The sequence below is a fragment of the Otolemur garnettii genome, unplaced genomic scaffold (assembly GCF_000181295.1).
Source record: "Otolemur garnettii isolate 467f Iridium unplaced genomic scaffold, OtoGar3 scaffold00021, whole genome shotgun sequence".
Classification (NCBI taxonomy): domain Eukaryota; kingdom Metazoa; phylum Chordata; class Mammalia; order Primates; family Galagidae; genus Otolemur; species Otolemur garnettii.
Genome location: NW_003852416.1, coordinates 22,158,999 through 22,186,182, shown reverse-complemented (window position 1 = coordinate 22,186,182; position 27,184 = coordinate 22,158,999). Strand labels below are relative to the sequence as shown.

Here is a 27,184-nt window from a genome sequence, read left to right as displayed (position 1 = left end):
AAACCAACTCACTTTGAAATTATATAGCTTTATATTGAAAGGTATTAGTGATGTAACAGCCTTAGCTTGTGGGAAGTTGGAGGCTGAATGCTCTGGAATTAGGAACGGTTGGCGGCCAAGTAGCCTCAGTGGAACCCACTTTGCAGTCACTCCTGACTGCTATTTGCCTGACTGGAGGTTCTGATGGCTGGAGATGTCAACCATTGTTTGGGCCCACAGCACCCTGTGGGTGACCTTGTGGATTACTGGGAAACTGGGTTCACTCTTCTAGTTTGCAAGCCCCATGGCAGCAGTGGGGCTGGACCTGGACCTCAGCCCCCTCCTTGATCCCTCTCTCCCTCTCTTGCTTTCCCTTGTTTCATCTTATATCTTATTTAATATCCACATATATCAATAAATTATTTTGGGCTTCACCAGGACCGTCCTTCAGTAGCAGGTAGTGGGGGCCCCAGCCAATGAAAAGGGGATGCGTGGGTCACCATCACATGGACCTTTTCCAGCTGATCTCATGAGAATGCTGAGTATCCCAAACAAGTCTACCCACCTATAATTACATAGTCCTACATAGAAAAAATACGAGCAAACTATCTGTATGAAATACTGTTTTTAATAAAACACACTAGTTCATTCATGGAGGCATGGGGTGCAAGGTTAACTTGGACTAAAAGTAACTTAAGTTTCTTCTAAAATAATGGCTTGAGCCTGGAGGACTTGGCTGTGTCAAGCAATATCCTTTGTAGTTGAGCTTCCTGGGAAGCTGACCAGTGGAGCACTTAGAATTCAGGGGCGAATTCTTTCTGGGTCAGAGTTGGGTCAAGGTCTCATGCTCTTAAGGTCACTAAAGACCACGTGGGCTGCATTTCGTCCAGCGGCTCCCATGACACCTCCTCCTAGAAGGGAATCTGCTATGAACCAAGGTCCTGCTAAAACCCCCTGGGAACAGTGAGGGCAGGGCTTACAGATGGCCAGTGACGATGCAGTGGAATCACCTGGGACACCTATTACAGCAGATCCTGGCCCCCTCCAGGTTTCTTGCTCCAAAGGGGTCCAGGTCCACAGTTCCAAGTCTGAGAGTCTATATGCTGGATGGTCGGACACTTAGCTCGAGAAATTACAATGTGAGAATAAGGCCCCGAGGGGAGAAGCACAGACCCTTTCTGGGAGGCTGATGCTCACAGAGCTCAGAGAAAGGGTCCAGGTGAAGCAAAAGGTAGCCCCAGCAAGAGCAGTTAGGCTTAGACATGTTAGAGAAAGATCCTTCCTGGTCTAACATATGGACAGGGAACTTAGGGATACGGGGTTCTCGTAACTTATAATTGGAATGTGGAGAGAGGCCCCACACAGACACACACCCTGGGGCCTCTTGAGGGGATGTACAAGCACAGTGGGGGACAACTGGTCTGGGAGGGGTGCTGCTGTGTGCTCACTGTGTACAGAGAACTCTGAGCATGGGGGGCTTGCTGTGGTGGGGGCCCATACTCCCAATCGCCCTCCCTCTCTCTCTCCCTCCTTGATCATCTCCTCCCTCCCCCTGCATGCCTATGACCAATATGAGCCCCCCAGCCCACAAAGGGAAGTGGGGCCCTGGGTCACTCACCGGGATGGGCCCCACTGCCACAGAGATACAGTCCCCGGAGAGGGCAGCGGTAGTCAGAGTGCAGGGGCACAGGGCGGGCGAAGTAGAGCTGGTCCAGGGACATGGCACCGTGGAATATGTTCTGTGGAGGCAGGGCCACTGTCATGAACACAGGAGCATTGCAGCTGTCACTGCCCTGGCTGGATTTCCTCCCCCGCCCTGTCTTCCAAGGAAAGCTCTTTTTCCTTCCAGGGTATTTTTTGGTTATTAAAATAAGGAAAGGAAAGGTGATGAGACAGACTGAACACATGTCCTAGGGCTGCTGTGGGGGGTTTCCAGGAGCATTTTTCAGGAAGAAAGAAGGGTGGGACACATCTTCAGAGCAAGAGGAAAGTTAATGGGAAAAAAAGTGATTGTAAGGGTTTTCTGTGGACTGTGAATCTCAGTCATTCTGATGAAAAATAAAAGAGTTTGACTTGTGTTGGCTGCTGGCACATGCTTTTGCTGGAACATGTTTCTTTGGGCAAGGTATCCACCTGGGCCTGACCCCTGGTGTTCAAGCTCCAGCAGGGTCATAGTAAAAGGCAGATGGAGGGGCTGTGGATCTGCACTACTGGCTCAGACAAGCCCCAAGGCAAGAGGGAGGCAGGGTGGGGCAAGAGGAAGGTCAGACCTGAGGGGAGGTCTGGACAAGATGACCAAAGTCTGCGGGACGTCATCATGGGGTTGTCTTCCCTACTCCTACCTTGTCCCAGCTGAGCCCATGGCCTTTCCATGAGCCCCCCTCCCCCACCTCTGTGCCTCAGTGGCTGACACCCCCTTCTTTCCCTCAGCTCCCTTACAGATGGCCCCTCCAGACTGCTCGAGCCACCTGCCCCACTCTCCACCCCCATCCGCGCCTCCCACCCTGCCGCCCAGCTTCTCTGCTCTGCATGTGAGACAGCGCGGTCCAGTGAGACACAGAGCCACATATGTAATTTTAGGTTTACTGGTAGCCACAGTTAAAAGGGAGAAGCAGACTGCTGAAATTAATGTCAGTAATACATCTTACTTAATATCCAAATATATTTAAAAATTACCATTTCAACATGTAATCAATATGAAAACTAATAAGAAGAGATTTTCCATACTTTGTCTCTGCCGGTTGGGTGAGTTCTACACTGGCAACACATCTTACTTTAGCCTAGGACCGCCTTAGCACTCAGTAGCCACATGAGGCAAATAGACACAGCCCCCTAGCTGCCCCCTCCCCGCCCCCGCCTCCTGTCTCTGGATTTTGATAAACTGAAGCGGAATCTGAGCACATGCTGCCTCCAGGAGGGTGCTCCCTCTGAAGAAGGCTAGATGGGAGAGGTGGCGTGGGCGCTGAGGCAGAGGGCCATGGTCCCAGGGACTTGGGTCCGTGTGGCCTGGATCTACGTGTCCCTGCTTCGCCTTCTTCCTTAGATATGGCCACCTCACTGTCCCCCTAAGCCCTGGCATCAGCCATTGTCCTCCCTTCCTGATGCAAGCTGGCTTTGGAGGGACAAGATAGAGCCAAAGAGGGTACAGCTAGGCAGTGGGGATGCAGATAGAAGATATGGGGAGATCCCCAGGCTCACACTCACCCCTCCAGGAAGCCCAAAGATTCTCTCCAAGTCTGGTGGCGTGAGGATGTCTCTACCTACCACAGAGGCCTTGAAGCCAGGGGCATAGGCCTCGATGCAGTCAAACACTAGGGGGGCCACACAACAAAGAAATGAGGGGGTGGGAGGAAGAGGGGAGGCATTATAGTTGTACAACCTGGTGAATTTACTAACATGCATTTTTATCAATATATACTAATAAGGGTTCATTTTATCATATGCAAATTATACCTCAATAAGAAAAAAATTAAAAAACAAAGATCAGTCCCCAGACAAATATGAATAATTTATCCCAAAGATCTTTGAATGGGCCAGGCCAGCCCCCCAGTCTTTCCTACCCCCTCACCCCAACCCTAAACACAAAATCACTTGTCTACTCTTGAATATTTGAAGAATTTGTCATCTCATAGCTTTGCTTAAGCTGTTTCTTTTGTCTGGCCAACTCCTATTCATCCTTTAAAACCTTTCTTAGTCTCCCCCACTAGATTATGCACATGAGGGCAGTAACTATGTCAATGAGGCATAGTCTTTTTGGCTTGTTGGCCCAGCACCTGACTCCAGCAGACACTCACTATGTCGACTTGAGGTTGCTGGGAGACCTCCTCTCCCAGTGGGACAGTACCCACATGTGTCAGTCCTGATGGGGCAGTAAGAAGGAGAGGGCCCAGTGGGTTGCCTGGCCCCCTGATGCTCTGGAGACAGGACAGTGTGGCCCCTTTACCTTTGTCTGCATAAGTGTTTCTCTCCTGCTCGTCCCAGACCTTGCCTCCAGCCAGTGTGTAGGGTGTGTACTGAGTGAAGAGGGAGATGACGTGGCAGCCAGGGGGAGCCAGGGTGGGGTCCAGCGAGGAGGGGATGCACAGCTCAATCATAGGCCTGTGGCCAGCAGGGAAGATAGAAGGTCAGGTGCAACAAGCAGCAGTGTCCTGGGGGAAAGGGCTCTGGGATGGCCCTGAGAGGACACCAATGCTGGGTGACTGTCACTGCACAGCCATAGCATTTGTTCACTGACAGGCTTAGTGGCCACTAGCACACTGAGGCAGAAGTGTCTCAGGAGCCTGGCCATGTCCAGCCCCTGGGTGCATATCCTGTCCTTGCCTTCCTTCACCGCACCGCCCGTGCTCCAATCAGGGCTCCCAAACCAAATGTCTCCAGGGTCCAGATAGACAACACAAACACAAGTGTAGAGGGGCTAGGCCTAGGATACAGGTGCTCAGGCAGCCAGATTTCAACCCAACTGAAGATGCCTGATTACCTTTTCTTGAGCAAGCCAATTAAAACAGCTGCTGGGGCTGCCCCAACACCCAGCAGAACCATGACCTGCCCCTCCCACCGTTGGGCGCCACGCCTTTTCTATCTGTAGCACATCCTCCCCTCTGATCTCCAAATGCGATCATCCTCCAAAGCCATGTGAAGGGCCCCTTCACCTGCACCCCACAGTCACACTGCCCTGTCTGAACTGGGAGTCTACCAGGCAACAGGCACCTCAGAGGTAACTTATTCAAACCCTAGTGCCTGGTACCCTCCCCCACAGCCTTCACTCCTCTTTTTCATTCTCACCCACTTGCTGTCCAGCAGCAAATCCTGTAGACTTCACCTTCCTAGCACAGCCAGTATCTGGCCACTTCTCACCACCTCCGCTGCCCCCCACTCCTGGTCCAAGCCACTGTCCTCTCTCCCTTAGATTCTGCAGCAGCACCCAGTTGCATCAGATGCTCAGCCTTCTCCATGCAGTGGCCAGAGTGGCCATTTTACAGCAGGAGTCAGACTTTGCCCAAATTCCCCTGGACTAAAAGCCGAGAGTAGTTGATGACACCTTGCAGGATCTAGAGGCAGTTTCTCAGACCCTTCACTCCAAATTCTTTCTCTCTAGCCCCTCTGGCCTCATCCCTAGGCCTCCAGTACAGCAGCACACTCCTGCCCCAGGCTTTGCCCCTGACCTTCCCTTTGTCTTGACACTCTTCCCCAGATGCCCACAAGATCTGTACTCTCCCTTCCTTCTGATGTCTTACAAGGGACAGCAAAGCTGTAGTGTTCACCATCAGTGCCTGCTTGTTAAAAATCCTGCCTCCCCCCGGGAGGTCAGTGACCCAAGGCAGAGGCCTTGTTGACTTTGCTGGCTGCCCTGTGTCCAGGTACCTGAGCCAAGCCTGGCACAGAGGAGGTGCCCCACAATAGTCATGAAGGGATAAATGAACTTCACCCTCTTCCCTTCTTCCCCATGTGCTATGAACACTCCTGCACCTGTCTTATCAGAAACTTTGTGTTGGTTTCATGCCCTTCCCCACCCCAGTTCTCCAACCCATACCTAGTACCAAGCCTGGCACAGAACGGGTTATTAGACAATGGACAGGATGGAAAGGTGTTTGCCCTACAGCGTCCGTCCCTGACTATTTCCAGAGGATAGCGGGAGACAGGAAATGCTTTTGGAAGTTTTGCATGGGGGCAGCTTATCAGAAATAAGAGATGACACGGAATAGTAAACTGGGTGGGTGTGTACCCTCTGATGGGCTATAAGTCCTCTTCTCCCCCAGGATGCATTTTCTTCTCTTCTTCCCCAGTGCCAGTGCTGTCCCCTGCAGCGCTATGCCCTTTCCACAAACCTATGATACTCCTGACATGTCCTGTTCTTCACCCCTTACCTGCCCTGCTCCTCAGATTTCTTGCCTATCTGAGGGATGCACTCCTATCCCTAGAATTTAAATATGGATTCAGGAAGATCCTAAGTCATTGTGAAAATTTAACAGTGGATGAAAGAGGCCACTCTTTTCTGTGTCTAAACATGGACAGCCATCTGCCACCCCAGGCCCAGGTGTGACAACGTCGGGGACAGTGAGCTCAGGGCCCCCACCTGTGGGAAGGCAGGCCATCCATGGCGTCTTCAAAGGCCTGATGGAGGAGGAGAGTGTCTTCACAGTTCAGGTGGATGGAGCACTGGTGATGGGGCAGTGGCTGGCCCCCCGGGGCATTGGGGACCGCCAGGAAGTTGGGCAGCCTGTCTACAGCCACTGAGGGGCCAAAGAGGAGTCAGGTGTCAGCTGCCAGGGTCCTCCCTCTGCAGCAGGCACCTGCTCCCCCAAGTGGAGGACTAGGAGTGGGAAAACACGAGCAAGATTTCACCTTCAAACTGGGGGCAAGCTGGAGGGGGGAATGGAGATGAGGCCGAGGCCAGTCGTTCCCAGACTTGGAGGTTCCCCACTCAGATATGTCAAAGGAGACGGTCCTTCAGTCTGCTGTGCCTCTTACCGTTGATCTTGGTAACAGGAGATTGGGTGTCCAGCTGAGAGATTCTTTCCACGAATTCCTCAGGAAGCCACTCCTGAAAGAAGAACTCTCTGAGAAAGGCCTGAGATGTCCAAGGCCCCACGTGGGAAGATGCCTTCCTTCCTCCTTCCTTCCTCCTTTGCTCAGGGAGGTCCCTCAACCTCTACCCCAGAAATGCTCTTTATCCTTCAGAGCTCAGCTGAAATCACCTCCTCTGTGAAGTCTTCCTGGATCCCTTCCTGCTCAGTGCCAACCACTTCTTCCTCGTGCTCTGCCAGCAGTCCTGACTGAGATAGCTCACACCTCTTCCTGCCTGGGACAGGGCCTGTGGTTTGCAAGCATCTTTTCTTTGCACTGATATTTGTTCAATTTTATTAGTGGAGTCACTCAGAAAAGTTGTGCCCTATTCTAAAAACAGCACCAAGAATGGTTGGGAGCTTTATGCTCATATACATGTTACTATATCTTTAAGGGACAGGAAAGGCATACTCACCTGCACAAATTGCCCAAAACACTCACCCTCCCTCTATGCACATCCTTCTTCCATGTAACTTTATGGCACCCTCCCACTCTGGCTCTGAGCTCAGCCATGACACTGGATTTAGCCAATGCTAGCAAATGTGATGTAAAGAGATCAAGCAATATGATGCTCGCATGATGGAGCTTGCTTGCTTTTGTCCTCTGCCAGAGCCCGAGAACATGCCTGGACTACTGAGCTGGAGGGTGAAAGACTCATGGAGTGGGGCTGAGTTACCCGTATTGTTCCAGCAGAAACCATCCTGGACCAGCCTCTGACAACCAAATGAATGAGTCCCGCCAAGATCAGCAGAGCCAACTAGCAGACCCACAGCTGACTACACAGGCATGAGTAAGCCCAGAGTAGCTGGATTCATGCACGACAGACCAATTATCCAGCTCTGGATGCTAATATTTCTTGTTTTATGCCCAGAAATGTTGTGGTTGTTAACTGATTATTTAAAATCATTAATATTACCATAGATAATCACTACAAACAGTGAAAGCAAAGTTGGTGAGAGGGAAGGAACCAGGATAGTAGGAAGGTTGTGGAAATAACTATGGATTGAAAATCAGGCACCAGTCACCTCACCTCTCGTCCCTTTCTCCTCACCTGTGAAGCTTCTTTCCTGTTCACCACCTGCCCAGTACCCGCCTGCTTCCCCAAGTAGAGAGGCTGTACCGAATCTGGCACCCTGAGGCACTGGGTTTCCCACCTGTCTTGGCAACATCTCACCTGCACACACCCTCCTCACCTGCGGTGCCAGCTTTAGGAAGGTGACCTGCGGTGACGCGTTGGACAGCACCACTTTGCTCCTCACTTCCGTGCCGTCTCGCAGCACCACTCCTCGAACACAGCCATCACTGCTCACCTGTACTTTAGCCACAGCCTAGAGCCCACCAGAAAGAGGCTCCAGAAACTACCCAGGAAGGGGAATCCAGGGAGGATCTCATGGGATTTCCACAGTCTGTGCTGCTCTCAGGCACTCACAGCTTCCGCATCCCAAATCCACCCCACCAGGTTCTACAGTTTCTTGACAAAGACTCAGCCCAGCCCCCCCTCCAATATGCAGGCTCAGCCCAAATGTTCGTTAGTGACCAGCAAACTCGAAGGGGATGGTCAGAAGAACTGAGACCTCATTGGCAATTGCTCAGCCACTAACAGCCCATGCAACCTCAGTCCCTGGATTCAGACCCCCATCTCATTCACCAGCAAAACAAGGAAGCTTCCAAATCCCAGTTCTGCCCTGGGATCCTGCCAATAAGTGGGGAGAGTTGGAGGGGAGGCCTCTCACCTTTTCAGTGAAGATGCTTGCTCCATGTGTGGTAGCTGAGCTGGCAATGGCATCAGAAAGGGCACCCATGCCCCCCTGGACGTAGCCCCAAGCCCCCCGCATCCCTTCTAGGCCCCCCATCACGTGATGCAGCAGCACATACCTGAGGACAGAGCACCTGAGTCAGGGCCTGGAGGTAGGATTTAATCTCCTGGAGTTCCATCCTGACCTTGGCTGTCCCTGCCCCACCCAGCCCTCTTCCATTGGCCTTCAATGAGCCCAAGTACTCAAGAAAGCCCTCTGCCTTCTCTCGCCACACCCTCTCCCTAGACAAATGCATCTATGTGTGCAGCTTTATCACTGATGACTTGGCAGTGACACCAAACCTGCTGCTCCAGGGCTCTCCGGATCCCCAGCCCCTATGTGTAGCTGCCCACAGTTGGATGCTTTTCTGGCAGGCATCAATAAAGCCCCAGTGTTTCCCCATTCCTGTTTCTCCTTTCGTCCTCCCTGTCCTAGAGAAAGGTGCCTTCAGTTTCCAACTGAAACCCACGTGTCAGCCTTGAGCCCTGTTAGTCCCTCCTCACATCCAGCAACGCGCCCACTCCATCCACCCTCCACAAGCCCTGCACACAGCCGAGCCCTGCCGCTGCTCCTCCTCACACTGCGGCAGCAACGCCCTCACTGACCACCTTCTCCTGCTCTTCCTCCCCTGCGGACCTTTATCCACACAGGGGCCTTATCTCAAAACCCAACCACGCACCACGCTCCTGGCTCTTCACCTCCTTCCAAAGCCCCATCTGCTCAGCGCTGCTCTCAGGGGAATGCCAGTCTCCTAAGTGGCCTCCAGGGCTCCTGCCTGCTGGCCCGCTGCCCCCTGATCACACCCTCATACCACACACTCCTACAAACTGGACTCTCATTCCTCTGATGGAGCACACATTCTCTGAATCCCAGCATTTGCACCCCCTCATCTTTTGTTTAGCTAACTCCTCCTAGTCCTTTCGGTCTCGGAGCAAACGTGTCTTCCCTGTGGAGGCCTTTCCAGGCCCTGCACCAGGCTGTTTCCCTGCTGGGCCTCCTGTCACAATGCTCACACCACTTCACTGTCATCACGCGCTGTGTCTCCCCCATTAGGATTTAAACTCAGTTTACCACCAGCCCCTTGCACATTGTCCCCAGCACCTGGCATAGGTAAGTGCTCCATCAATATTTCTTGAAAGAATTAATGAAGAAGCAAATGACTTAAAGGCACATTTTACAAACCGGGCAGTTGCTGAGCCTCCCGGAGACCTCCCAGATACAGACGGACAGGAGGCCCCAGCTGGAAGACCCAGATTGGCCAGTTGATCACAGAGCTTGGCCAAGGTGGAGCAACTGCTGCCAAGCCCCCTTCTCTATGGCCCTGGGGAATCTGGGGTTGGCTGAATGAGTGCTGAAAACCACGACAAGGGCGCCCTCATCCCTGGGGAGAAAAGCCGCACTGACAGCTTCTAGCTGCGTCTTCTGGTGTGCTGGAAATGGCCCAACACAGCAGCAGCCTCCATCCGGGCATGGATGTGCACACACACACCCCCCACACACATACACCACATACACACACCACACACATATCACAGATACATACACCACATACACACACCACACACACACCACGCGTGCACATCACATACCACACACATACACCATGCACACACACCCCACACACATACACACATACACCACGTACACACACACCCCACACACATACACCACATACACGCAGCACACACATACACCACATACACACACCACACACATATTACAGATACATACACCACACACATACACCATGCACACACACCTCACACACACTCCACACACCACACATACACACACACCTCCCCCCCACACCCTCCCATTCCCGTCCCTGTGAAGGCGCAGACTTCACTGTGTCTGACTGCCACCTCTCGGACTGGGCTGTAAACACACCCCAGCCCACAAAGAGAAAGGCAGCTCCCCATCCACACAAGGGTGTCTGTGTGTGCGAGTGTCCCAGGGCCCAGGAATGGAGCAGTGGGGGAGGAGATAGTGTGGGCCTTTTTGGTGGCAGGGCTCGGCTGTGTGCAGGGTCTGTGGAGGGTGGAGTGGGCGCATTGCTGGCTGTCCGTGAGGAGGGACTAGCAGGGCTCAAGGCTGACATGTGGGTCTCAGTTGGAAACTGAAGTTGGTGGGGGCAGGACGAGAGGGGAGGAAAGAAGCCGTCACTAATGTTGAGATATGGCAGTGGGAGCTGGAGGAAAGGCTGTTCTCAGTGAAGCAGTAGAGAGCAGTTACTGAGAAGGGGAGTTCAGACAGCCGGGTGTAAGTCAGCTCTGCCACTCTATAGCTGCGTGACTTTGGGCAAGACGCTTGCCCTGTCTGAACCATAGTTCAGGATGTTAGAGGGTTAAGTTAATCACACAGAAGTGATTAGAGCTCGGCTCAGTGGGTGAGCTCACTGCTCGCTCCTCTGTTGGGGATGTGTTCTGCTTCTGTGCCCACTTGTGCCCTGCATGAAGCCCCCACTCACCCGCTCCCCTGAGTGTGGGGACTCGCCATGGCTCCAATCACAGCGTCTGTTGCTAGAGTGGCTTTCAGAGGCTCTGACTCAAACCACTGATCCAGCACCTGGACAGCAAACCAGCAGAGAGAGGGCTCAGGGGCCTCAATGGGAAGTGGGTCCCCTCATACCTGGTTGGGCTGGTGGCTGGGCAGCTGCTCACCTTGGCAATGGGAGCTGTGAGGACCTCGTAATATAGGGGAAGCTGGGGCCCCAGGATGCGGCCTAAAAGAGAAGATCCACAAAATGTGAACTTAGACAGCAATAAGGAAACACTCTGAGCTGGTCCCAGGGGATAAAAGAATGGTAGGAACAGTGTCTTTCTGACGGGAGGCAGTGTAGCAGGGGGACAGGTGGTTTGAGTCCTGCCCTGCCTCTCACTAGCTGCACAGCCTTGGGCATGATTTTAATGTCTCTGCACTTGCTTCTTTATCTGTAAAAGAGGCAATAATATTTTATACCCCCAAGGACTACTGTGAGGATTGAGATATGTAAAACATTTGCAAGTGCATAGGTACTTAATAATGCATTTTGATTGTTAGTGGCACTTTTGGAAATATTTTAACTTGTACCTTATTCCTTTACTCGGAGTTCTGTGTGGCACATGCCCTGGGAGTAGCCAGTATGGCTAGTCCATTCCTCTGACCCTGATCCAGACAGTTTTAGAGAGTCACTAGGTGTTAAGGCCTGAGGGCAGGGATCACAGTCTCCTGCCATGGTATCCCCTGTGCCTTGGATCTGACAAATAGTAGGTGCTCAGTAAATGTTTATGGCATGGTTTTTGCACCAAGCTCCTTGGACAGCTCACTGAGCAGCACTGTCTCCTTGTAGCGTTTGTGGGGGACTACTCCACTGGCTCTACACTGTTTGGCATGTGACTCTGCAGTGTCCCCCACCCACCATAGTTGGGTTGGCCTGCTTGCTTCTTGATTCTGGGCTCATCCTTGTGACTAGCTTGGCCAATAGATTGTTTGCAGATGTGACACAAGCTGAGGCTTGAAAGAGGCCTCCACATCGGGCTTGACCTCTGTGTTTCTCACATCAGTGACCTCCTGTCACTGATGTGAGAAGTCCATGCCCAGACCAGCAGGCTGCTTCTGAGAGCAGGACGAAAGTACCTGGAGCAGCCACAAACATGCTTGCGGCCAGGCCAGGTCAGCTGAGCCATCTACCATGCAGATGCGTGGGAAACAAACGTGCCACTGGAGTTTTGTGTTCTTTTCTTTTTTTTTAGCCATAGCTAACTGATTGGTTATTGGTAGTATGTATACCCTTGTGGAGTAGGTGGTAGAAAATAATAGCATCCTTGGTGAACCTTGCCTTCTGCTACCCATGGCAGACATTACTAATTGATCACAGATCTTTTCCTTGCTGAGCCCACATCTAGCATCCTTCTCTTATGGTTGCAGCTCTTCAATTTTTTCTTGGCCCCTGTCTCCTATTCTAGCCCTGGCCATGGTGACGAGCTCCTTGCAGGCTTTGATCACTGTCACACAGTGCAACCCCAGAGCATCTCACATCAGTCCTGGAAAAGGCATCTCTTCGTTTTCTTCCCTTGGGCTTCATTGGCACCATGATAGGACTCCCATGGAAACCTACTTGGCACCACAGATGCATAGCCCAGATGTGTGGGTATTAGTGGGGGGACAGAACCCAATAGATAAGTGTTTTCCTTTCCCTCTCCTGAGAATTTTTCTCAAATGCATTTTATAAGGCGTCTCAGAGCGGGCTGCAGGGTCCAGTACCTTGGTACCCACAGTGGTGGCTAGTGTGATGCCATACCTTGGTACTGACTTTCTCTCTGTCCACTTTCCCTCCTCCTGTCCCCAGTTTTTGTGCCTTGGGATCACCCTTCAAAATAAACTGCTTGTACATGTAAACCTTTGTCTTAGGCTCTATTTTTAGGGCACATCAGACCTTCTCAATAAATTGCTCCAGGCCACCTTTAATTAATCACAGCCTATTAATTGATCACAACTGACAGGCTGCCTTGGCAGTTCAGGCTTAAGTCCTGGCATTGAGAATGGGCTCACCTCCATGAAGGCCACACATGCCCTGCGGCCTACACTGTGGACTCACCTGCCTGCAGCAGCGGTTTGAGGGTGGCAAGCGACCTGACCCTCTGCAGCAGGGGGCCACGCTGGAAGGCCGTCAGGTCCACGGGGGCGACATCCAGCAGAGGGTCAATGGCTGATGCCAAGCAATTCATGAACTCCTCGTATCTGGGAAAGGCCTGAAAGAGAGCTTGAGGTCAGGCCCACTGTCCAGAACCCCAGAAGGACATTGCCCTCACACTGGGCCCTCCATACAGCCTGCTATACCCCACAGCTGAGCCTTGACTGTTCCACAGGCCTCACCCACACTGTAGCTCAGCCTGGCTCTGTGTCCATTGACACCAGGAAGAGAGTGGCAGGGGAGGTCAGAGAGATCCCAGGTAATAGCAGAGCTTGTGATAGTGACAGGGAGCCAGGGCTAACGCTGGCCAACATGTTGTCAGCCACAGAAAACCAGAAAGTAGCCCGAGGCATGGTCTCTGTGATCACCATAAAACCACTTAGAAGTTTCTTCTTTCTGTCCTTCCATACTTTTACAAATGTGTATTGCTGGTAACAAGCACCTGTCCCTCCAGCATGACATCTGTCCTCTTCCAGTCCTTAAGTCACACTTGCCGTCTCATCACATGCAGTAATAGAAGCCTCCTCTTACTCCTCAAGCTCCCACCACAGAGCCTTCCTTCCCTGACAGGCACAGGAATAGGGATGGTGCCTGTGCCTCTGAGGGCCCTACCTTGATTCATAGCCCAGAACTTTAAATTTTGGTCTATCTCTACCCACGGATATAGCCACAGCATTTTAACAAATGTTACATAAAGAAAAGGTCCATGCTGAAATACATTTGAGAAGTCTTGGTAAAAATGAAGTGAAACAGCTTTCTCTAGGGGTGGCTTTTAATAAGACAACATGCAAAGATAACCCCGGAAATCAGGCTCCTTACTTTCCACAATGGGAAGGGGGCCCTTGCCTCCTGCCTGTGTGGTCACTAGTGGCAGGGCCACTGCCAGTGTCCTGCAGGACTTGTGCTGATTCCTCTCCAGCACATCTGAGACAGGCAGGATGTGTGTGGGGGTAATGGGGGTGGTGGTCCCCGGCTTCTGCTCACAAGAATCATGGGAGAAGCATTTCCAAAAAGCTGAGCTCCCCGGGTGATTATGGAACTGCTGAGTGTCTGTGTTCTCTAAGATTTAGCCAACATTAGATTAACATGACAGAAAGCAATGTACACAGATCACATAACCCACATTCTTCTCAGAAAAGCGTCCCTACCAAGATATGATTTAATACTATGCATTCAGCCAAACATGGTACAAACATGGCCATTCCAAGTGTCTTTCTGTATCTGCAGGACCAATGGTACCAGGCCCATTCCAGAATCCAGTGACTCATCCAGACAAAGCTACCAACAAATCCCTAATATGTAGTCCCAAGAAACAAAATGTACCAAAAATGTACCCTGTCCATCCCATGTGTGCTCTGCCTTTCACCAGCCTGGTACACCCTCACAGATACTTTCCCGCCTTAAGCTGCCAGGATGATGCCTTGAGATGCCAAATTGAATGAACTGCAAGTCTCTCATCCTAAGTTCCTGATCCAGTTCATTCTATCCTTAATTGATCATCTCTCATCCTCTCTTTGGCTTTCATGTGGATAACCACTGGGAATTCTGTATGGAAGCAGGAGGGACATGAGCACACACGGCATAAGGACACACCAGTAGGTGCCCTTCTGAAATCTAGCACGTGGAGGCCATCTGACCACACTCGGGTGTGAGGCCTCCCTGAGGGTCTTAATCACTGTTCTCCCTTCCCTTCTCTTTGTAGCACCTGAAATCAAGATCTGGCACCATCAGAGCCCTCTAGGAAGGTGGAGTGTCCTGTCCAAGCTCCTATGGCCTTTATACTAGTGTTCTCAGATGATCTAGCCAGGCCTACTTTCTCCAAAGAGCCACCTGCAGGGTTTGAGGGAGGAGGAGCTCAGTCACGGGTTGCATACCCTACCTGGGCATCCTTCTGTGAGAACTGGGCAATCTGCTTCTGGTTCTCCGCCATGTCTGCACCCAGCAGAAGCGACCGAGGTGCCTTGCTCCCTGTGCCCTCCTCCAGCATGGGGCTGAAGGAGTAGGGATTTCGAAGATGAAGCCTCAGCCCGTGTTTCTGCAGAACACCAACAGTAAAGGCAACATGTTAAGGGATCTGTGGCCTCTGCCTGTGACCTTTCTCTGAGTGTGTTGGTGTGACCATTTAGGTAACTCTGGGCAGGTTCCCAAGAAATGTGGTCCTGGTTCTTGTTTTGTAAAATATAAGTTTTTATGTGTTAAAAGTTCTCTTGCCCAGGCACCCTAGAATAGAACATAGCACACTACCCCACACCATGCCACACCACATCACAACACACCACATTACACTGTGCCACACCAGGCTACATCATACCACACCACACCACGCTATATCACACCACATCATACCACACATACCACACCACATCATACCACACATACCACACCACATCACACCACACTATACCACACATACTACATCATACTATACTATGACAAATCATACCACAACACGCCACATCATATCACACCACATCACATCATACCACATTACACTGTGCCACACCAGGCTACATCATACCACACCACACCACACCACACCACACCACACCATACCACACCACACAATGCCATGCTCACTCTATGCCAGGTACTGTATTGGGTTTACAGTGATCACTTCATAACAGCTTTGTAAGTACAGTCATGTGTTGCTTAACAATGGAGATAAGTTCTGGGAAATGCGTCACTGTGTGAAAATCACGGAATGCACGTACATAAACCTGGATGGTGTAGCCTGCTACGCACCTATGCTATGTGGTGTGGCCATTGCCCCTTGGCTACAAACCTGTGTAGCACATGACTGTGCTGAATACTGTAGGCAATTATAACATGGTGGTAAGTTCTGTGTATCTAAATATGTCTAAACACAGAAAAAATACAATAAAAATAATGATGCAAAGGATAATTTGCACACCTGGATAGGGCGCTTCCAGACTGGAAGTTGCCCTGGTGAGTCAGTGAGTGAGTGTGAAGGCCCTGGACATCACTGCGCAGTACCCTAGAGTTTGCAAACACTCCATTTTGGCTGCACTAAATTTGTAAAAAATATTTCCTTTCTTCAATAATAAGTTCACTTAGATTATTGTAACTTGTTTACTTCATAGACATTTAACATTTAGCTAAAAGCACAGACTGTACATCCACACAAAAATATTTTTTTCTTCATATACTTTTTTTTTGAGACAGAGTCTCACTCTAGCTAGAGTTGTCCAGGCTAGAGTGCTATGGCATCATAGCTCACAGCAACCTCAAACTCTTGGGTTCAAAGGATCCTCCTGCCTCAGCCTTCTAAGTAGCTGGGACTACAGGTGCCCTCTATAATGCCTGGCTAATTTTTCTATTTTTGGTAGAGACTGGGTCTTGCTCTAGCTCAGGCTTATTTTGAACTCCTGAGCTCAAGTGATCCTCCAACCTTAGCCTCCCAGGGTGCTATGATTATAGGCTTCAGCCGTCTTGCCCAGCCTTTCTTTATATTCTTATTCTATGGGCTTTTATTGTCAAAAATTTTAATTTTTGACTTTTTTAACTTTATTGTTATAAACTAAGACACAAACACACGTTAGTTTAGGCTTATGCAGGGTCAAGAGCATCAATATCGCCATCTTTCACCTCCATATCTCATCCCACTGGAAGGTCTTTAGGGGCAATGACACACATGCAGCTCCCATGTCCTGTGATAACACTGTCTTATTCTGGAATAGCTCTTAGAGGACCTGCCTGAGGCTGCTTACAGTTAGCTTTTTTTTTTTTTTAATAAGTAGAAGGAGTACACACTAAAATAACAATAAGTATGTATCATAAATACATAAACTAGTAATGAAGTTGTTTATTATCACTATCAAGTATTATTTGCTGCACATCATTGTACGTGCTATACTTTTATATGGCTGGCAGTGCAGTGGGTTTGTTCACAGCATCACCACAAACACAGGGGGAATGTGTTGCACTGATATTACAAGGGCTATGAAATCACTAGGCAACAGGAGTTTTCTGACCCATCATAACCTCAGGGGACCCCATCGCATATGCGGTCCACCTTTGAATCATCCTTGCACAGTGCATGACATATGCAACGGTACTACTATCCCCCTGTACAAATAGAACAAACGAGCCTCGGAGAAGTTAAATAACTTGTCCCACGTTCACTTCAGGAGGCAAATCTGTGTTTCAAAACCACAACTCTGTGACTCCAAAGCCCTGGCTCTCAGCACTAGTCTATAAGTACCCCATTTCAGAAATAAATAATTAAAATATAGAAAGACACAATAAAGCAATGGTTATGTGAAAATCCATACTTATAAAGTAGATAAATTATTCACATCAGAAAATTTTATTTACTTTTGAGACTCATTTACTCCAGGGTCACTTCAAATGGAAGTTCCCTCGAGGCACTTAAAATATGATTTACAAATATCTGATCAGTGTACAGAACTTTCCAAGAGCACAGCTACTTCTTCAAAGGAGGCACCGAGAAAACAAAAGGGGCCTGTGCTGCCTCCACAGACAGACCCGATGTCCTGCCTGTCTAGTTCCTTCTTTCCCCAGGTCCGTGGCCTGCTCCCCACTCTTTGAGGTTTCTGCTCAGAAGCTGCCCCATCAGCCAGGCCTCCGCGCACCACCTCAGCGCTCTCTGCCCCCACCACCTGCATTGTTTTTCTCCAAAGCACGTGTCACCACATGGCTGATCACATACTTAGTTTTTGCTCTTCCTGCCCAGTAGAATGTAAGCTCTGTGAGGTTAGGGGCATTGTCTGTTTACCTCATGACTGTGTCCCCTACACGTGGGTACAGAGCAGTCAGTAAGTTATTCTGTTGACTGAACAAATAGATCTATGTTGCAGACAAAGTATGGTCCCAGAGGACAGAAACGATATCTGTCGGTAGAAGTTTTACAAAAGCCCAAGGAAACAAAAACAAACAGAAAAGCTTTTCCAACAATTGTAGCTGGAGTTGCCCCAAACCAGAGGCGTTCCAGGTAGGCAGGCTCACCACAGCACCCAGCATCCTGCCGCAGTGGTTTCAAAAGCTGGTCGGGGCGTGGGCTGGGATTAAAAATGACAGCGGACAGTTACAGCCCCTCATTCTGCACCAGACTCCGTGCTGGTGATTAACAAACAATGTCACGGTCGAGAGACTCGAGGCAGGCACTAGCACTACTCCATCTCACTCGGTACAAAGTATTTACAAAGTCCTCTGTACACGCTGGCCACCTCTTTGTAAAATTTTGTAATGTATGTTTTGTACATAAAAGTACATTAAGCTGGCTCGGTGCCTGTAGCTCAGTGGCTAGGGTGCCAGCCACATACACTGGAGCTGGCGGGTGGGAACCCAGGCAGGGCCTGCCAAACAATGACAACTACAACAACAAAATAGCTGGGAACTGTGGTGGGCGCCTGTAGTCCCAGCTACTTGGGAGGCTGAGGCAAGAAAATCACTTAAATCCAAGAGTTTGAGGTTGCTGTGAGCTGTGACATTACTGCACTCTACTGAGGGTGACATATTAAAACTCTGTCTCAAAAAAAAAAGTACATTTAGCTGCAATTCCCCATTTTCCCTATAAATGGTGATTTTATGGGTAATTTCTGGGACACCCTGTAGTTAAAGGAACACTATGGCAAATATCTTTGTTTGTTTTTTTTTAAGAGACAGAGTCTTACTTTATCATCCTTAGTAGAGTGTCATGTAGTCATAGCTCACAGCAACCTCCAACTCCTGGGTTTAGGTGATTCTCTTGCCTCAGCCTCCCGAGTAGCTGGGACTACAGGCTCCTGCCACAACACCTGGCTGTTTTTTTGTTGTGGTTTAGCCGGGGCCGGGTTCAAACCTGCCACCCTCGGTATATGGGGCCAGCACCCTACCTACTGAGCCACAGGTACTGCCCTATCTTTTTTGTTTTTTAAATAAAGAGAATTATCTGGTGATAGTCTATTCTGTGATTCTTGGTTTTCCTGAGTTAGGTTTGTCAAAAGAAGGGCCAGCCCCACCCCTCACTCCTCAGCGTCTGAACACTGGTGTGTTTGCAGACTGCCCTCTGCTGTAGTCTAGCAAGGATCTTATACAGGAAGTGGAGCCCACGACTGGGACCAGGCCTACAGGCCAAGTGGGTTCTTGGCTTCACACAGGAAAGAATTGAGGAGCAAGCTGACGGAGTAAGGCGAAAGCAAATTTCTTGAAGAAAAGAAAAAATGGGGCTACTCCACAGATAGGGCGGCGGCTGTCTGACAGCAATGTAGAGTAGCACTTTGTGAGTTTCTGGGGTTTTATTTTATATTTTCTGTTTAATTTTATGTTAAGTGGAAGGAGAATTATTCATAAGGTTTCTGGGAAAGGAGTGGAGCGTTCCAGGAACCAAGGGCCCTGCCCTTTTTAAACCATACAAGGTAACTTCTGGGAGTTGCCACGGTGTTTATAAACTGTCACTGGGGCGAGTTTCTTTTAGTAGCTGATACATTACAAGGGAGGCATAATGAGCAGTGAGGGTAACCTGAGGTCATTGTTCATGGCCATCTGGGTTCTAGATGGTTTTGCCCAGTGTCTCCACCTTCTCCGGTCTTATCAGAGACTTTGGTTCGGGTTGTGTGACTCTTTACCGAGCAGGGCCTGCTATTTCCCTGTCTTAGACTGAAGACCTGCAGCCCACCGCGGGGCCTTGGCTAGATTTCATCCAGACCTGGCACCAGGGTGAACCCTCTCTCAGGGGCTCAAAGAACTTAACGTGAGCCAGTTCAAGAGGACAAAGAGCTGTGAACAGTGGCAGGGCATCTTATTCACTTCAAACTTAGAATTTAGAATAGAGCAGGCAGTATTGTGCGTGGTGGCTGCTTGGACAGATGGCTCTAAGGGTCAGTTCCTCCCAGTGGCAGGTAACAGAGGCACCAAGCAGGGAGAAGCCAAGTCAGCTTCAGGAATGTGGGGATGGAGTTTAGAAAGCGGTGTGAGGGGCTAAGGTGGGGCATGCCTGTGGACAGAGGTCATCGGACTGAAAATGTGAACAAGGGTGGACAAGTGCTCAGAGGACCCCTCTCCATGGCCCAGGAGCCAGGAGAGGTGAAAGTCCCCAGCGCAGCCTCCAGCTCAGACTGCTGAGAAGGCCCACGAGGGCAGAAATGGCGCTGCATCCTGCCACAGCTGGGCACTCTCAGGCGCCCGAGGCCTCAGGCAGGAAGGCCACGTGTGCCTGGGCTGGCAAAGCTCACTTTTCCAAAGAGGTCTGATGTTGTATAAGATTTCCCAACTTTAAGGCACTGGGCGGACTATGGGACTGTGGCAGGGAGACCACATGGGGATTGACATACCCTCAGATAGAAGAGAGACCTTGGGTGTGGGAGTCACCTCCACCCTGCTGGGAAGATAGAACTGCCACCTGCCCCCCACCATGGAGCCAGGGCGGGCCCTACCTTCAGCTCCAGGTCGGTGTAAATCTGCGGCCTTAGCAGGCTGAGGAGGTAGGATGCTCGGGAGAACTTAAACCCTGAAACCAAATCAGATGAAAGTCATCACCAGAGGTCACCCTTCCTGCACCTCCCAACCACACTGGGGCTCACCTGGGATGATCTCCTCAGTGACAGCTGCACCCCCGATCACATGGCGCCTCTCGAAGACTGCCGTGCTCACCCCCAGTCTCTGCAGGTACGCTGCCTGGTGGGGTACACAGGGCCCTCCTTATCCCTCAGGAATGTCTGGGCTCCTCTAGGACTGGCCTGCCGACTAAGGTTCCTCACCACAGGCCGGCATGACACCCTGGTTCATGCTGTTCCTGCATCCGGGAATGCCATTCCCTTTGCTTCCTCTTCCTGCTACTGACTTTTCCAGCTGTCTTTTATTTTATGTAAGGTCCAACATGTCTGCTCCTACCCCTCCACCCCCCAGCGGAAGGAGACTTTCCCTTTTTAGAGGCCTGTCATCTCTGGGAACTCATACTGCATCCTGCCACCCTGCCCAGGATGACCCTGTCCCCCAGGCAGATAGCCAGCCTTGTTTCTCCTATAAACACAGCAAGAGGCCTCACTTTGAGGCTGAACTTGTACATGCTGAACCAGACTGCTCAGGGCCAGCTCCTCATTTTATCTTCCCACTGCAGCCTCAGTACCTGACCCACCTGGTCTCAGTTTCCTCAATGCAAAAATGGGGCTGATCATAATGGTCCTGGCATTTATAAGGCTGCTGCAAGGATTAATTGGAGCTCATCTCTAAGTGGGGCTTAAAATGGCCCCTGGCACATAGGACATGCTCAGTAAATGAAGCTGTTTATAGCAGAACTTTATTTTGGGGACAAAAATGATGCAAGGGTTCCTATTAATTCTTCTCTAGTACTCAGTGGAAAATTAGTACATATTTGTTGAACTGAGCTAGCCAGGAGTCTACAGACCTAAAGTGCTGGTATTTCCACCACTACTAGCACCAACAACAGGGATGGTGTCTTTTAGAAGTCAGACTTTTAAACAAGTTCACTTGGTGACTGTGGTGTGCAAGACACTGTGAGTGCACAAGCTCATTTAATCTGCCCCACCAGCCTGGCGCAGGCACAGTGATTCTCTTCATTTCACAGATGAGAAAACCGGGGCTCACGGAGGGTGCGAGTGTGCGAGTGTGCAAGTGTGCCTCAGGCTCACACAGGTGGTGAGTGGAGGTGTTGAGAATTGAAACCGGACAGTCTGAAGCCGGGATCTATACTCCTAAGATATCTTACTGAGAAAGACAATCAAGCAGCCCTTGGCACTGAGGACTGGCCTGGCACGCAGAGGGAGGCTGTGATATTCTATTAGATAAAACTATTTTGCAGATCAACGCCCTCAAACAAGGCTACTCTGAGACCATGATAAAATGAGACAAAGCAAGCTCAGAAGCAAGGTCTCTGTGCCACCAACAAAATACTAGCCTACCTTCTTGGCGAAATGAGTGATTGCTACCTCTTCAATCACTCACTGGTTTATGGAGATGCTCAGTTATGAAGCTGCCCCCACTTCAGATGGCATTTACTCTGCAGTAAATCCCCATTTTCTTAGACCTTTCCTCAAATCACCAACCCAAGCTCAAATCCTATATTAGGTTCCTTCTCCCTCCTTCCTACAGAGGCCCCGAGATGCATTCTCTCTCCTGTGCTGAGCCACCGTGGTGAATTACGCATGTGTTCCTGGTGCTCTCTGGTTGAAGGCCACTGACACTGACACTGGCCCTTCTTGCACTGGGAACTTCCAATGATAAGAGCCACCATTTGTGCACGGATGAACGCGTGGATCCTCACAGCAAATGGCCCTCTACCATCACTGCAGCTCTGTGGGGTGGCTGCCCTTATTCTCACTTGACTGTGGCTTGAGTGACTCACCTAAGCCTTCACAGGTGGAAAATGGCAGAACTGGGAAATATAAAATCAATGTTCAAAATTACTGATTGCATTTCTATAAAATGTTAAAGTAAAATCGATAGATCAGGTACAGTATTAACATAAGTCCCTTAGCCCCTTAAGTCCCTCTCCATTGATATTCTAGAGCTGCCACTGCTTCAAGACAATACTCCATGTGTGTGGCCTTGATGCCTCAGTGGCCTCCCAGAGGAAAATGGACTGGAAAGCACAGCCTGAGGGTGACTCTGGCCCAGCTCAGCTGGGGATCTGGAAGCCAGCTGTGTTGGGGACATAGGCCCTGGCCCTCTGCCAGCCTGGGCTCCTTGTTGTCTCCAGGGCACACTTTGGATGCACGGCAGCTGTGTACTCCAGCTGGGCGTGTGGCCTGGACCTAGCTGAGGGCACAGGGCTCTCCACACAAGGGCTCGGCAACTCCCCCCTCCAACCTGCTCCCAGACTATGCCAGATACATGCCCCTCCCTTTTTATAGGCTTGCTTCTGGAAGCTCCCGACTCTCTCACAGGCCACAGGGGAACCATCTTTCCCCATTGAGGAGAGAAAAGGAGCCTGTGATGAGCTCCTCAGCTGACTGCAGGTGCACACTCAACCTGGCCCCCTCAGCACCTTTCCTTTTCCCTGTGGCCCTCATTCCACCTGCCCCCTCACACCCCTCCCACAGTTGCTGAGAGCCCTTTTACTGAAGGGGGAATCAGGGAAGAGGTACTCACAGCCACCAGCCCATTGTGTCCTGTAACGAGACAGGGGAGAGGAGAGGACAGCATCATTGGTCAGTGGGCAGACAGACACTGTCCTGGAGGAGTGTGGTCACCCTCCCTCCCTGCTCCTGCCCACTTGTTGGAGAAGTATCTAGCTTGACCCATGAAACACCTGGGTTGTGAGGAGTCAGAAACTGTGGTTCTTGCTCTGCTGGGAGTCCTCTCCCTCTGGCTTGGTCAGAGGCTCTATGAGGGGTGAGGGGCAAGAAGAAAGCCACGATCGTCTGATGGAAGCATCACCAGGGTTTGCATCACTCTACCCAGGGCCCAAGAAGGCTTTATTCATATGCACTTGTTTTATCAATCCCCAGCATTCCAAAAATAAAACATAAACACTTCAAAACGAAGTAAACACATACAGCCTCAATGTGTGCTGGAGTAACCAGGGGTGCTCAGGCACGCCCCTGGGCCTGAAGCCCTGAATTTGGCTTGGGATCCCATGTTCAACACCAAGCCTGTGGGTGGCAAGTGCTTCCCCAGCTTCCATAAGCTCAAAGTCACCTGGGGAGTCATGCAAATGTCATGAGCAGGAGTCTGTTCGGCAGTTTGGGGTGGGACCTGGAACCTGATTTCTTGCAAGCTCCCAGGACATTCTGATGCAGGTGGCCTCAGATCCACATGCTGAGCACACCTGCCTTCCTTCCACTTAGTGGCTGGTGGAGAATTATCGGCAGGCAGAGAACAGGCACCAGTGGTTTTCAGCAAGGGGTTGGGGGCAGGCCTTGTCTGGAACACCTGGCCCACTTTCTCCTTGGTGACAGATGGTCACTGTGTCTTTGAAGATGTCAATAGATGACCATGTTCTCTGAGTGCTGACCTGAGTCCAGCATTGACTCAGATCAAATGCTCTACCTATTAACTTGGCTGATGACCATAAACAGGGGAGCAGCAATGGCCCACATGATGGATTTTCATGAGTCAATTTTGGTTTAAATTTCCCACGTGGAGACTCCCACAACTCGAGAGGTCACAAAGCCAACTTCTCATCTAGTAAAGAGATGTCTAAAACCAAGTTTTCCAAACCTCTTTAACCACAATCCACAGGAAGAAATGTATTTTACACTGTGATCCGGCACACATGTACATATAAAATTTCATGAAGTAATGTTAACTCTTACCAGGTGAGAAGCATGTGATGGTCTATTTGGTTATGTTTCATCTTAAAATGCGCTGGTTGATATACTCTATTTTTATGCACTTTTGAAAATGTTCGTGAGAAAGTTAAAACAATATGCTGGTTGGGACTCATGAGTGGATTGACCCTGAGGTTTGAAAAGCCCTCCTCTCAAATTCACACGATACCTGGCTCCTGCCATTCACCAAGGCTAGGCCCTAGCAGTCATTCAGCTGCCCTGAGTGTTATGCTTCTTTATATATAAAACAGAGGGGGCACCAGGGACCTGGTGAAGTGGCTGTCACCCCAATAAATGGCAGCTATTTGTCTTTTAATTGGTACCAATCACCAATCTTGGAAAATGAATAGTCTCATAAGCAGCTGGGTCCAGTTTAATTATGGCACATAGCACACAGATGTGCAGACCTCAAACGACAAAAGCTGAGGACCAGCAACCCAGGACTCCTGCCCCAAGGCCTGGCAGAGCCTTCCTGTGGCTTCTGGTCAGACTGCTACCCTGGCAAGGGGCCTGAAGCTGCAGACTCAGCTCCTCCTCAGGCTGCCTGCAGGGGTCCTGGGCAATAGCCATCTGCAGAGTCATTCATAGAGGGTGGCTCTATACACCTGGTGGCTCTAATCACCAGGTATGAGGCCTGAAACCTGCATTTTAACAGGCTCCTCTGTCATTCTCATGCTCATTCAGTCAAAGGAGGCTCTGAGTACTAGTATGGCTTCAGGGAAGCAGAGATAACCCTCATCTCAGAAGATGTCGCTCTGTTCCTCACACAGGCCCCAAATGCCTTTAAACTAGGCTTTATGTTATGTTTAGCAATTACACAAACCATGGCAAGGACAAGGTCTCACACTGAGACTCAGGCTTGTGGGCAAGTCACAAGGCAGCTGGTGACCTGGAGTCAAGCTTCCCTGCTAGGAGACAGAAGGGGCAAGCTGTGCCCAAGGGCAGGAGGAGGTAGGGGGCCCTCCCTGAGGCTAAGAGGCCTGGGGCACTTTCATTTCCTGAGCCCAGTCCCGGGGTGCTGGAGAAGGTTCCTAGCAGCCCAGAGTGTTTATGCACTGGTTGTCAAGCAGCTATTGTTATAAACTAAATTATATGAACTTAGAATTGAACAAATTAATTAAAAACAAGAGTAATACTCAAAAGTTACCACTCCTAATTATTTGACAATATTTGACTATTATCTATCCTCTTGCAGTCATTTGCCTCTACATACATATTTAGATGATAGACGTGACAGACAACAACTGCATGTCCCTCCCAAATGCCCACATTCAGTGACCTCATGTTGGGAACAAGAAAGGCTATGGTGGCAGTATTTACACCACTGTAACCATCTGACAGTACACATCAGGGCTTGATTCATTGTTTTGTTGATCGTTAGGCTGAAGAAAGTGATGGGAAAACGCTAATAATGCAGATTAAATTTAACTTGTCCTTAGCTGTTACATTGCAATTAAATAGCACCAAAAGTGGAATAAATATTCTTCTACTATTAGAAAAGTACTATCTGAGCAAAGTTGTTCCCATCATTAAATAAGAAATGAAATTAGGACATCTGTCTTTGCTGTTTCACTTGTGTTACCTTCATCCTACTCTTTTAAAGTACTGAAAACATTCCTTCTGGAACTAGCCTCATTCATCATTGCAAGTACTGGCTGGCTGCTGAGTTTGTCAAAAAACAAAGAAAGCATTTGGTGAGAATCACTTGACTGCACAGAATTTAAATTAAGGGTATTGTATGTTTTGTTTGTAAAACTGTGCTACACATCTTTTCAGTATTTATAATAAATGTGTATACATGTATGCACACCTGTACACACATACATCACATATTTTCCTCTGGGAAGGCGACTGTAAACATCTACCAGTTAGTTTAAGAATGCCCTGAGTACATACAGAAATGAAGAAATGTCAGAACAGATGCAACTGTGAAGTTGTTGACAAGGGTCACCTGCTTCAAACCTGCCACTGGTACTGATGCATTTGGGGCCTTTTGTGAGCGTGCCTGAAAAGCCCCCAGGGAAGGCAACCTGGTCCCGAGCCCCAGTGCCTCTCCCTGTCACACACTAGTCTTTGGTACCCTGAGTCTGGGAGTCAGCAAAGTGTCACAGATCACTGCACAGACCCCCTAAATGACCCAGAGGTGCAAGGTAATGGGGCAGCGGGGCGGGGGGGACTAGATATCACCTTCTGTGAACAGGCAATGGGATCTCTGGGACTCAGTTCTATTTTTTCCTAACTGCTTTTTAGAAAGGATTCTGGTTCCCTTTGGGGGTGGGTAACCTCAGTGGTGAGGAGGTGTTGGCCAGAACTCAGGGTGGTTGGAGTGGCTTGATTTCACTGGTCTGTCGTCTCAGGGATCTTTCTTTCCAGCCTTACATACCATGGTGCCCAGAGAACTTGGCATAAACTAGGTAATTTTGCAGGACATAAGGGGAAACCCCTGAGGTCATCTATTCCTCCTTTGTCATTCTAGATGAGAAGCCCAGAGAGGGCAAACATTTGTGCTACACCACACAGCAAGTCCAAGTCAACAGCAGAGCCAGCCCCAGACCTTCCAGGCTGCCCATCACAGCCCCTGTTCGTGCCCAAGCTCCCGGCCAGGTGGTGCCCAGGGAGACAGAGCGCTGGGGCTCAGTGAAGGGCCCCTCCAGGATCTGCTCAGGCTGCCCCCACCCCAAGCCTTGGCTCAGCCCACTTTACCTGCTCCTATGACCACTGCGTCATACTCGGGCTTCAGGTTGCCCCTGGCTTCCCAGTGAGCTTGTCTCCAAGCAGGGCGGGGAGAGGCGCTCACTGCCCTGCAGAGACCTCTGCCACAGGCAGCCATTTCTGCCCCAGGCTGGGCAGCGCTAGGCCAGGAATTTGCTCACAGTCAGCTTTTTGTGCCCTCCCAGGCAGGGGGAGGAGCCAGGAGAAAGTGA

At 50.2% G+C, this 27,184-nt stretch overlaps 1 protein-coding gene across 5 annotated transcripts; it reads right to left on the bottom strand.

Moving 5' to 3' along the window:
• Nucleotides 1-585: 585 nt before the first annotated feature.
• PYROXD2 (pyridine nucleotide-disulphide oxidoreductase domain 2) lies at nucleotides 586-27,184 on the bottom strand. 5 transcript variants are annotated; one of them, XM_023511707.1, is made up of 17 exons: nucleotides 26,964-27,184; nucleotides 23,080-23,099; nucleotides 20,553-20,646; nucleotides 20,406-20,479; nucleotides 14,891-15,046; nucleotides 12,916-13,069; nucleotides 11,000-11,061; nucleotides 10,807-10,904; nucleotides 8,277-8,418; nucleotides 7,737-7,871; nucleotides 6,448-6,520; nucleotides 6,053-6,209; nucleotides 3,923-4,077; nucleotides 3,184-3,290; nucleotides 1,598-1,718; nucleotides 990-1,097; nucleotides 618-890 (listed from the first exon to the last, which is right to left on the bottom strand). In XM_023511707.1, exons 1-17 carry the CDS (start codon nucleotides 27,088-27,090, stop codon nucleotides 814-816), a joined length of 1,860 nt encoding a protein of 619 aa, XP_023367475.1. In that variant the 5' UTR covers nucleotides 27,091-27,184; the 3' UTR covers nucleotides 618-813. The 5 variants fall into 5 exon arrangements, with proteins under 5 accessions (XP_003787329.1, XP_023367475.1, XP_023367477.1 ...); XM_003787281.3 differs by lacking the exon at nucleotides 990-1,097 and having other exon boundaries at nucleotides 586-890; XM_023511709.1 differs by lacking the exon at nucleotides 23,080-23,099 and having other exon boundaries at nucleotides 26,964-27,075.